Source organism: Argiope bruennichi, chromosome 11, assembly GCF_947563725.1.
Source record: "Argiope bruennichi chromosome 11, qqArgBrue1.1, whole genome shotgun sequence".
NCBI lineage: Eukaryota > Metazoa > Arthropoda > Arachnida > Araneae > Araneidae > Argiope > Argiope bruennichi.
The window spans coordinates 70433123-70446572 of NC_079161.1; the positions used below are offsets into that span (position 1 = coordinate 70433123).

The window sequence follows — 13450 nt, forward strand, 5'->3', positions numbered from 1 at the left end:
GAATTCTTGATATTAAATTTTAAACTAGATTTTCAATATCTCGATTATTTAATGGCCTATATATTTGTATGTATTTAAATTGATGACTCAATAATACAATGACTTAGATAAATGAAATTTGATGTGTAACCTTTATACCATAATTATAAATTTCTGTTAAATTTTGAGCTCATTTAAATGAAAAGAAGGCATTCAAAACACATACTTAATTTTCTACATTATATTAAGAAGTACAAAATTAATTAAATTGTATTTATTCATAAGAAAGTTGTTGGAAGAATATTCCATCTGGTTTCATCCATTAATGCCTAATGCCCTTAATTTAGGTTAGTTACATTTAACTTCCATTGTTGGTAGGATTTCAATTGGCATAAATCACTTGTTAGGCAGATTTTGGAGTAAAGTGCCATGATCTTTGATTTATTTCTTTCGATTTATTTCTTTATTTCTTCGATTTTATTTATTTCTTAAAGATAGGGGATCTTTGATTTATTTTTAAGATAATCCAAGAAAGTCGTAACTAATCTCTTATTTTCTGACATTTCACTAATTTTAAAAATCTGTTAATATATGTCCATAAAACTTTTTTTAAAAAATGATTTTTCAATTGTTTTTAATTTTTAGGAATGAATTTTTTCTAACCCCTTACCTGCTGAGGATAACTTGTGAGATTCGTTCCCTAGTGCCATGTATATATATATACGTATATAGTTGCGAGACGTATCTATACGCCCAACTATTGACTTAGGGAGACGTATATATACACCCGTGGCAGGCAGGGGTTAAGTTCTTTTAATTTTGGTGTTTTTGATATAATTTCAAATAATTTTACTGAAATTTATGCTTTTGATTAATTTAGCCAATATTGGGTTAGATCCAAGTAGTTTTGAGTCCAAAGCAAAAAGACTATTGACTTAATAAATATACTTCAAACCTAACTTCTCATACTTAGAGTTTAAGAAAACAATTTCAGGAACATCTTAAAAACAAGTATTAATTGTGTGCAAGCCCCTTTTTGCTTCTTACATTATGCAACTTGCAAATCTTGTGTAACAAACTTGAATGTTAAATGATGACAGTTTAGTAAATTCAGTATGTAAACATCATCCTTAATTATCCATTAGCAACAAACAAAATTGAAAGAAAAAAGTGCACAAAGTACTTTAAAAAATATATTATATTGTAAATGAAATAAATATATTATTAAAACTTAATAAATACTTTCATTACTCTTTGATTTCGTTTTCACTCACATGATTTAAACTTATTTTGATGTTATAACTTGTTGAAAGAGTCCTAATTTTTTTGATTACAAATGGATTTTTTTTGGGGGGGGGGATTGACAACTCTGTTCAAGAATAGTTTTTAAACATGCACTGTGGATTTTGAATGCTGTAAATACATTAACAACCATTCCAATTATAATGTTAGAAAATAAACACATTTAAATTTAGCATAATTTTTTTTTCAGTTGATATTTGGTCTGTTGGATGCATCATGGCAGAGTTACTAACTTCAAAAACTTTATTTCCTGGAACTGATCGTATCCTTTATCAAATTTATTTATATTTTAAAGATGAAAAATTCCTATGATAATTATTAAAATTTACTTGCAACAAGTTAATATTAATGTATTTAATAATGAAGTTTTAATTTTGTTTTACCATTTTATTTTGCTATTAAAAACTCAGGAAAATATGAATTGCATGATACATCGTAATAGATTTTAAATATTTTAGGAGTTTTATTTTATTCTCAGAAACAATGAATGAGTTTATTGGAGAATGATAACCATTCCTAAGATCTGAAAATGGATCATCCTCTGATTCGTGTATATGAAAAATAATTTGTTTTTTGACGACAGAAACAAAAATTGAAGCTTAGAATTTTTTATGCTATGTATATTAAACATTTTTTTCTCATGGCATCTTAGTGAAATCTTAACATATTCATATTCAGAAATGATTGTTTAAAATAAATTTATATTTTGCAAAGCCTTTTTTTCCCTTTATTTTTTATTCATTTATTTATATAGATTTGCATCTTTTGTGTAATTGATTCATACAGATACATTGACGTTTGGGTGCATTTTGATACATGTAAAAGTATATCAAATGCATTACTTGTGTATACATTTGTACATTATTTTGTTGTATACATTTTTGATACATTACTTGTGTATTATAATCATATATATAATTTTATTTATTTCAAGGGAAATTTACTTTAAAAAATTTATTTTCACTATACAGACAATGTGTTCTTGATGTGAAATTTAGTCTGGAATATTTTATTTATTTTGAATCCTTTCTTAATTATATGCTATTTTAGTTCCTCAGATATGTTTACAAGTTTAAAAATATAAAGTGGTATAATCATAGAATTTTTAGCTGTAGAAAGAAAAATTCTATAAATATAGTTTCTTTTGTTGCTTGATCCTGAAACATTATTACGAAGGAGGAGTCCAGCAGTAAATTTTTCAGTTCTGGTTTTTATATTTGTATGAAAACCATGTAAGTTTTAAACAAATTAGCATACAGGAAGATTTTTGAAAGATGAGTAGCCCAGTCCTCCTTCTTTGGAATTTCCTTAATGATTACAGCCATGGATCAGTTAATTCACATCATGTCTTTAGTTGGAACTCCTGATGACCACTTGCTGTTAAAAATAATGAGTGAAGAGGTACCCATTAAACTTTTTTCTTTTTAATCTGAACTAAGCGATGTTTCGCTTCCAAATGTTTGTTTACATCCAATTTGCATGTTTGAAAAAATGACGCTGTTAATTTTTTGCTTCCATTTTTCTGTTTCATGTGCAAAATAGAACAGAAGGAAGATTCCCCCACCCCCCATGTAAGGGCTGTTATATATGATTTTAAAGCATTTTTAAATCATAGCTTGACTAATAAGAAGCATGAAAATAATATTCCTGCTGCCTGATTTATTAGCTATTTGCTTTTGTTTAGTGTATTGGCAGAAAAGTGGTTTCATTTCATTCAGAATATTATGAAATATTCAATAACTTCTAAAAAGTCATACTGGATATTAAAGAATAAATTTATGTAAATAATAATGAATAAATAATGTGTCGGTCACAAAAATTGTATAAAAAAATAATATTTTTTGCAAAACTTGAATAAATAACATAAAAGCTATAATTGCAAGATTGCTTTATTTTTTAAAAATAAAGCAAACTTTCTCTAATCAGGGATGCTTTTATACATAAAAAAAAAATGTCAGAAGACATGATTTGATAGATATACAAAATCTTAAGCCTTTTAAAAATGTGGAATTTTGAGTTGTTGGAAGTAAAAAACTTAAGGAAGCTTAAAAAAAAAAAAAAAAAAAAAAAAAGTTGTGGGAAAGTAAAAAAAAAAAAAAAAGTATTCATTATTAATATGGTTTTTGTAGGTTGTGCAGATACCATACCATCAAGTTTTTCACTTTTTTTCTTTTCTGCATGTAAGATTACATAACAATTGTGCTATTAAGTATATTCAAGTTTTTTTTTTTTCCATATGAGATTTTAAATCATCCTATTGTAGTACCCTTGTCCTATTGTATTATGAATTTTTATTTTAAGGAGTAAGCAACAATAAGTAACACGATGGACTTGAAAAAGAGGTGTATTATATGATCTAATTGCTTAAAAAAAAGAGAGGAACTTATCTTTTGTTTCTTCTACAAAATCTTCATTTAAAGAATATAAGTAATATTTAAATCAAGCCATAATCCCAAAATTAATATAAAATAGTATTCATTTTAGGAGAATATTAAAGAAGCAACTCATTGCTGAAGGCAATTCTTTCTGTTCAGATGATAAAAATAACCGTTTTCCTTCCTAAAACCATTAACAGTATTTTGTTTCTTTTGAATTTGTTTTTAGATTTTTTTGTTTATGATTTTTGAATCTATTATTTTTTTGTTTAGGGTTTTATAAATTCTTTTTAATTGATATTAATTAGATATTTTTTTTATTTATATCCATTGCAAGGATCTTTATAAAAGATGAAGCATCTACTTGTAGAACTTTTGGTAATCATAATTTTCCAGAATTAAATTTTTATTTACTAGTTATTCCATATTTTTTTAATGATATCAGTATCATTTCAGTATACAGTTACCTTTATCATGCTATTTATTATCTTGTTCTGTATATTAAATAACAATTGCAACATTAAAATGAAAAAAAAAAATGTGTGATGATTTTTGATTTGCATATTAATGCATCCATTGCCCTTGCTTTTAGTTGAATGTGTGAATTTTGATGTAGTAGCAGTACTTTCCAAGGTATAAGAAAAACATTTTTCTTTAATAATAAATTAAGAATGATTTTATGCATGTAATCAGATTAACTCATTCATTATATGCCAAAACTTATAATTTTTTTTTTCAAATTTAATTACTTTTATACATTATGAAGCAAATAGTAAATGAAATTCTGTCTTAAAATGTAAGAATAGAAACTATCGATTTTTATGTAGAATTTAATTTTTAGTTGTTAAAATTATTTTTATAGTTGCTTTTATAACACTCAATTTAACACTCAAGTATTGCAATCAAAATGAAAAGCTCCACTGTTTAGTTAGAAATAAAAATTAAGTGCCCCCACCCCACCACAAAAAAGGGAAAATGGTAAAGATTGGGTTAATCATCTGAAAATGCTTTAGTAGAAATTGTTCCCATTTTTGAAAAGGAATTTCTTTGCCTGGCTTTTCTGTATTTAAATAACAAAAAAAAAAAAAAAAAAAAGCTTTGTATTCTCATTGTTTGCTAATTTGTGTATGAAAGCATAGTTATTTAATTTTTATTAAATATTAGTCTGTCTATGTGCTTCTTGTAGTTATTAGAATCTTAACTTGCTATAGATATTGATCAGCTAACACGCATCATGTTTTTGTGTGGCAAACCAGACGAAGAATTTTTAGAAAAAATAAACAGTGAAGAAGTAAGTATTTTTTTAAACACTATGTTACTCTGTAAAGTCTGACTTCTTGAAATATTAAATAGTGAATGTACAAAGTGTTTTCAAAAGGTAAAGATACAATGCATACTCACTCAAAAAAATTTTCATCAATTAAATGTATATTACAAATTACTTACTGGTAATTATTACCTTTTTCAAAGCATTTGTTAAGTCTTGTTTACAAGCTTTTGCATTCCACAGTCATAGAACTTTGTTTCCCACATTTCAACTTCAATTTTGATCTCATAGTCTTGAAGATTTTGCCCTGCAAGATATCTTTTCAAGTAAAGGAATAGATGTCACAATCTCGACATATGTATGGATAATTTAAAATTTTCTGTTTGAAACTTTTGAGTAGTGCTTGGAATGCTGTGTGAGAAGTAGCAAGCATCATCATGCAGCAGGCAAACTTCACTTGCAATTTGCTAGCCTTTACAATTTGTTTTGAATTGTTTCTCAAAGTGTTTTGTGTTTGTGACCACTCAAAGTCACGTAATATGTATCAGCATTAATTATGGCATTGGGCGGCATGAAGTCAACCAGAAGAATGCCCTGTCTGTCCCAGAAAGCAAAAACCATGTTTTGCTTTTGTTGAAATTGAAATTTTGAATTTCTTCTATTGTTGATTGGATTAGAAATAATCATCATCATGCAAATTTACATGTTAAGCTCAGTGCAAAATTAATAAAAAATAATAATATACCTTTTTATTTTTATTCCTGATGATAATTAAAAACAATTATTATTCTTATTTAGTCACAAATTAATTCCACATTTACTGCATGAGATTGTAGAATACCCTCGCATTTAAGGTATTTGCACTGGAGTGACCCACCTCCTTTTTGCCAATCTTCAATATCCCTCTCTTCTAAATATAAAAATAACATAAAATAAACATATAGTAAAAAACATTTTTGTTATATATTGGAAATGAAATAAGTGCATAGTGATGTAAATTTCTGTCACATGGCTTTGGAAATATAATTTGGGTATTCAATATAAATTGTGCAGAAAATTACCGAAACACAAAAAATAAACCTTTCCCCCATTCATTATCGCTTTTATTAGCAAAAAATCTCAGATTAGTTATAAAAAAATATTCAAGAAATCGCACATTTCTTCCACCAATAAACAGTGGAATAACAAGTTTGAACCTATAATGATTGTAACATATGATTTTTTTTATCAGTTGCATTCCTTATTATGCAATAGTTCTGAAAAAAGTTGCCAGCAACAACTAATTTACAGTACAACTGTTTTGAGTACAATTTTTTGTTCACTAAATTTTATGAATGGGAATTTTTATCATCATGCAAAGAAGGGTTGAATTCAAGTCCTGTGAGGATTAGTTCATAGGCTTTTTAGGTACTGAACAAAGATTCATAAAGGAATGAGGGGAATGACAAATAATAAGGAATTTGGCTCATCTTGTTTCACAGAAAGCAGGTAATGATTTGAAATTTTCAAGTGACTTTTTTGCTATAGGCAGTACATACAAGCATTTTCATAAAATTGGTACTGATATTCAAGAAAAAAACTTCACCATAAAAACTTCTTTGAAAAATCCTAAATTTTCACAAGTATTTTTGCTTATAAAATGAATTTTTCAACTAAATTATACAAAACTTACAGATTATGTGACAAAATCTCATTATAAGTTGTAAAGTGAATTTGTTAAGCATTCAAGGAAATAAGGACATTTCTAGTCAATAAATTTTATTGCAAACATGATGTATAACGTATTTTTTCTTTCATAATTTAAAAATCGGATAAGCAGGACTGTTAAAAAATTCGAATAGAATATAATTAAAATTCAAGAACAAACTGACATTGCAGTGAGAAGCATTTGAATTTCCCTCTGAAAGAAGTTAAAAGAGGGGTTTTCACAAACTGATATTTAAACAACTCTTCAAGTAGTAATATTGCATTTCAGAAATGTGCTAGTATCCTTTCATCTTATAAATTAAGCATATATATTAAATAAACTGCTGTAAATTGGCACCATAAATGACTAAAAATTTTATTATGTTTGTCATTATTATTTTCATAAGCATTAGATATGTACATTATACAACTAAATTTGAAGTGTAATCAAAAGCTTCAAGGTGCCTTTATGTTTTTTGTATTCTGCAGATGTGTCAAATAGTAATATGAAGTGGAGTACTGTTCATAGATCACAAACTGTGCAAAATTTGTGAATAATGGATTTTGAGAAATTGGTCTGATCTGCTCAGAATCTGGATCTCAGTCCCATAGAACAGCTTTGGGACAAAATAAAATTAGTACAAAATAAGATACATCAATGACAAAACTTACTAGATTTTTTTTTTAGAAACATTTCACATAATTCCTTCAGAAACATTCCACAAACTATTGGTTAGTCTTCTGCGTAAAGTAGTAACAATCTTTAAAGTAGAAGATTACTACTTTAGGTTAGTAGTAATCCTCCACTTTACAGTAGTAATTTCCACACATATTAGTAATTTACCATTTGTTGTATAAAAAAAAGTGTAAAGGCTTTCAGAGCTTTTGATTATACTGTCTCTTTAGTTATATAATGTATTGAGTGTTATATTTGTGCAAATAATAAGACATAATACAATTTTAAAAAAAATCATTTACAGTGTCTAAATTACTGCAATTTATGCATTAGATACTTAATTTATAAATATGAAAGGGTAATATACTTCTAATCTTTTATAGAATTAAGTGTACTGTTTAAAGATTCGAACTTAAAGAATATCAGTTTGTGAAAAACACCTTCATCTATTAAGTTCTCTTAGAGAGTAATTGAAATTCTGCTCACTGCAGTGCTTATATTTTTTTGATTCATAATGGTATTTGCCTAGAATTTTTCTGTAAATTGTCCTAATTATCTAGCTTCAAAATCATAAAAGAAAGGCATGCACAGGTAAAATTACTTCATATTATGTTCAAATATCCTGGAATAGTAAATAAGTTTGTTTTAAATTTCAATATATCAATTAATATTTTGTTTAGTATTAACCAAGTTTCATATCATTTGGATAAAAAGTACATTTTCAAAAAACTTGCAACAAATTTTCTTTTTTTTGAAATAAAGGAATGAGCTCAAACTCCATTTTCATCTTCATCAACGGTTGGTCCTCTAAATGGATTTACTTTCATCAATGGTTGATCCAGAATATTTTTGCTACTTGTATGAAAATGTACACCCATAGAAAACAAAACCATTGTTGTAAATTTCAAATCATTAACTGTTTTGTGTGAAAAAAGGAATGAGTTTAAACTCCATTTTCTTCTTCATTCATGATTGGCCTTCTAAATATTCATTCTCATAATAATTATTTTTTATCTTAGCTGTAAAATAGAGTTTATATGGCCTTCTAAATATTCATTCTCATAATAATTATTTTTTATCTTAGCTGTAAAATATGAGTTTATATGGCCTTCTAAATATTCATTCTCATAATAATTATTTTTTATCTTAGCTGTAAAATATGAGTTTATATGGCCTTCTAAATATTCATTCTCATAATAATTATTTTTTATCTTAGCTGTAAAATATGAGTTTATATGGCCTTCTAAATATTCATTCTCATAATAATTATTTTTTATCTTAGCTGTAAAATATGAGTTTATATGTATTTTTATACATGTTTTAAATTGGAAGATAGTTCATCCAGCTTGTTCTGAAAAATTGTAGAAGATATGTATATCTGGATACATTTTATCACTTACATTTTATAGTTGACTTGTAGATTAGCAATGGAAGTAGGAGTAGACTTTATACAAAATGTTTGTAGATTGTAAACATAACATTCAGAATTAATGAAAATTACTTTATTCCAATTATTTATTAAGCTCAGACTATCATTTCAATCTCGGTATATCCAAAATTCATTATCCAAAATTTCTAAATTTTTTAAATGTATTTATTTTTTTTAACCAAATATATCATTCAAAAATTATTTATGTTGGTGATGTTATAATAGAGAAATTATAAAATATCAGTGAGTATTGATTGTTTAACAGTAAAACATGTTAACTCTTTATTAATAAATTGAAACATTTGACTGGTCATAGTAAGTTTAGGGTAAAATAATATGCACACACTATGACACATTATTTGTTCTTATTAAAAAAACAAAAAAAGGTACTTTTAACACATTCATCGTTATGGATGAATTAGATACAAATTCCATGAAAAGACAAAAACAATTCTTCTCACCATTGGCATTTTTTATGTAAAAAATAAATGAAAAAAAAAAGTGAAGGTATTCTCCAGACATATATTAGAAGTTTCAATTTATCTAAACTGGCACAAGAGACCGATTTTCTCATTCAGAAAACTGTAATCAGTAATACCTGAAAGACAAGAGATCTTTTCTGTAGTGTAGAATGTGTTAAAGTATTTTAATGCAGGAAAACTTTATTTAATAGAATGTTTTTTTCTTTTTTTAGAGGCAATTAATGCCTTGAATAGCTTAGCCAAATGCTTAATAATCTGCTTATCTTGCTGCTGGCAATCTTTTAACTTGTTAATGTATATACTTCAGTTTAACTTATAATATTTGAAACTTGAAGTGGAAAGCCATTTTTTTTATGCCAGTGGCTTGGTTTAAATATAGAATAATTGCATCCTCATTTTTTTTTCTTGGCATGAGTAGAATTATACATTACTTTTATGCATTGTTTTATATTTAAATAGATTATCGCAGCAAAATTCTATTTGCTTGTCATGATTTTTGATAACAGATCATTAATTATGGTGTTGAATTCTAGGCACGAAATTATATACGCTCATTACCTGCAATCACAAAGAAGAATTTTAAAGATGTCTTCAGTGGTGCTCATCCAGATGGTAAGTTACCATTTCTTTCTTTCTTTCTTTTTTTTTTTTTTGAACAAGTCTTAAAACTATGGATTCCAACCTTATTCTCACCTAATATTTTTCCATATATTTACATTCTATGATGCATTTTTGTTTAACTTTCTTGTATGATAGATAAAATTTAATAAGAATTTTGTCTAGTTAGGTGTTAAAAAAAAAAAAAAAAAAAAAAAAAAAAAAAACTGGTGCTGATGATGTATAAATTTTTATGTCAAGATCATGTGAAATTGTATTTTTGATTAAGACCTTCAGAATTACATGAATTTATAGATAATCAACTAGGAAAGAGATTTAGTATAAAATTTTAATACATATTTACTATTCTCATTATAGAATCATTTGTCAAATATAATCCATTTAGTTTGTTGCATTTTTGAGCTATCATATGGTTTGAGCTTTTCATATAAATGGACGACTTGGCAAAGAGTTAGCCAATTGATGCAAATGATTTGGAATTTGGTTCTAATAATAATAGCAAAGACCAAATTTCATCTGTGCAATCTAATCTATTGTATATTTGAATTATCATACTGTCATTCATTTTAATGGAAAGGCAAGACTTCATTTTGATTAATTTTGTTCAGATAATGATGTACACAATGTGCATAGCATCATAAAAAATGCTTAAAATGTGTTTAAATTTGAAAACTGTTTTTAAACATTTTAAAAGTACCGATTTAAAAAGGTGCTTAATTTTCTTTAGAAGTATGAAGAAAGCTATTTGTTTTGTTTACACAAACATTGAATATGATAATTCCAAACCATCGTCATAAAAGCATGTTTATGGGATGTATCAAGAAAGAAAACCTATAGAAGGGAAGGATTCCAAGAAAGAATCCGGGTGAATTAGATCCAGGGATTCCAACACACCTTAAGATCATGCTTAAAGAGCCTCCACCCGTCACTTTCTCTTTCTTCAACAATTTACATTGGCATTTATTGAAATACTTGAATAGTTATTTAGAAAGGGCAATACAAAATGAGTACTATGCCTAATTTCTGCAACTCAAAAAACATTCAAACTTCAACTTTTAGTGCTTTAGATGTTGAAGAATTTATTTAAGTTATGCACAGATTGATCCGATCAACAGAAAATAAGAACAGAGCAGGACGATTAAAAAAATGTCCAAACTTTAATTTCCAGTGTTTTAGAAGTTGAAGAATTTATTTAAGTTATGCTAGTAAGTATAAAAAGTATATGCATATTAGTCCAATCAACAGAAAATAAAAATACAGCTAGATGAATTTGGTGCACCAAAGAGATATTTCGAACATGGGAGAATCTGTTCTGAAAAACATTTACAGTGAAACCTTTTTAGTATATTATACAGTTGATAATCATTCTCATTAATATGCTTTTTTGAACAATTCTTTGAATGACCTATCAGAGGGATTTTACTGTGCTATATTGAATTGTAATTAATTACATTATTCAGTCTCATAAAATGTATTATAATGAAATTTTAACTTGAAGCCTAAAGTTTTCAGTCATCATGATCTCTTTCAAAGGTGTTTTTTTTTTAATGGCACCATCCATTTGAAAATTATTTGTTATTCCCAATCTCCCCAAATTTTAGTGTTTGTTAAGGGAGGGAAGGGGGATAGTAGATATGGTACTTAAAATTTGTAAAGAAATAATTTTTTTTTCAAACTTTTATTTTTAGAGTTTAAATTCTATTATTTTATGTGTTTTCACCACAACATCAAAGCATATTATCACGCAAATTTTTTTATATTGTTTTAAAGGTTAAAAAGAAAAAAATACTTCTTTTCAATTAATCAATTTTATAATGAATGCATTTTTTTTCTCTTTAGTTTTAATAATTTTTTTAAAAAATCAGTTCGGGACATTATTTATAATCTATGATTTTTATTATAAAATTTTTATAATAATGAAATTTAAAACAATTTAATTGCTTCTTCAAATGGTTGAGCCATGTTATTTTACTACTGCTAATGCTGTAGTAAAAGAAAAAATGCTTTAATTAAAATTTTTTTTTAAACAGTTCATTGAATAAAATTTTTCATTTAATGAGTTATACTATCTCATATTGCATTAGTTCTTAGCTTTATAAAGTGACAAATAAAATTGCTAAATATAACAAGTTAGTTCAGGAGGAAATTTACGCCTCCCATCCTAGCATATCGAATCTTATCTGTTGTTGCATATATAAAAATCAAATACAAAATTTTTGGTTTTGCCATGCTTCTACATCATGGTCAACATTTTCAGAAAAGATGTATCCATTAGAATAAACTGGTAATTTGTTAATTTTTTTAGAACTGTTGATAAAGATCACAGATCTTCATTGTTAATCTTATAAAAGTTGATTTAATTTTTTACTATTTTTTTTTTCATCTTTAGTTTTTTGTCAACACCAAAAAGGCAATTTGTTTTACAATAGAACACATTATAAAGGCATGCAAATGCAAAAATAAATATTAGAATTTAAAGAATACACATTTAAAATTTTTGAAAAAAATTTTCAATAAAAACTGGATTATTATAAAACAGAAAACATCCTATATTTAGAAATTATGCAAGTTTATGTTTGCATATATGTACAAAGATGATTAATTTTTTTTTCATTAAAGTCCTTAAAAGTACCAATTTAATTAATTCAGCATGCACTCTGGTATAGTTTTGGTAATAAAACTTCCTACCATGTCGGTAACAAAAGAAAATAAATATAAATTGCATGTTAGGAAACAATATTGATTCACTAATGCAGATTACATTTTTTATTTATTGTTTCATTATTATTAAAACTTGCCAAAAATTCTGGATTTCTTTTAAAATTTCCTTGTATTCTTGCAGCCATTGATCTCTTAGAGCGAATGCTTGAGTTAGATGCAGATAAAAGACCCACTGCCACTGAAGCCCTTGCACATCCTTATTTGGCTCAATATGCTGATCCTTCAGATGAGCCGATAGCTGAACCATATGATGAGTCTTTTGAAGATAAAGAATTATCTGTAGAGGAATGGAGACGTAAGTATTTGACTTTTAATCTTTATATTTTCCTTTTGTTTAATATCCGAGTCAATATCATTAATGTCTTCCATAAAATGCCAATGATTGTGGATCACATTCTTCCTTTCCATATAGTAATTATAAAGCTTTTTTTAGGGAAAGTATTTGAAGTATTGAATTATCAGATGCATCTGGCCCAACAAGAAATCATGAAAGCTTTAATGTCGAAAGGAAAAAAGAACTGAGATGCAGTAGGGGGAATGAGATAGAATTTCTACAGCAAAATTTAAAGCAACTGATTTTTTTCTAGTTTTTTTTTTCTATGTATTCAAAATTAATTGCTTTTTTTTTACATTTTGTACTACACTGATTAGCAGTCTTGCGATTTCTTCTTTGACATCCATCAGATTTCTTTCATATCTGAACTTTTACTTACTTTTAGTCTCTTTAATCACCTTTATTGATTCTGATCATAAGACTTTGCTGAGAACACAGCCCTTTTCAAGATTTCTGCTTCATTTCAACTTTTTAAAAAGATTCTTACAAACCATAGAAATAGTTTTGATCTCTTGGAAAGGAAGGAATGGGGAGTGTAAAACATTTGTAGACATTTAATATAAGTGTAATTACTATTTTTG

General features: G+C 26.5%; 1 protein-coding gene across 2 annotated transcripts in view; it reads left to right on the forward strand.

Moving 5' to 3' along the window:
* LOC129957396 (mitogen-activated protein kinase 14-like) overlaps nt 1-13450 on the forward strand; it is a 45752-nt gene that overhangs the window by 9744 nt on the left and 22558 nt on the right. For both annotated transcript variants that reach the window (XM_056069697.1, XM_056069698.1), the window contains exons 8-11: nt 1472-1543; nt 4868-4947; nt 9730-9808; nt 12657-12830. In XM_056069697.1, coding sequence (XP_055925672.1) covers nt 1472-1543; nt 4868-4947; nt 9730-9808; nt 12657-12830 — 405 coding nt within the window. The remainder of the gene's footprint in view (nt 1-1471; nt 1544-4867; nt 4948-9729; nt 9809-12656; nt 12831-13450) is intronic.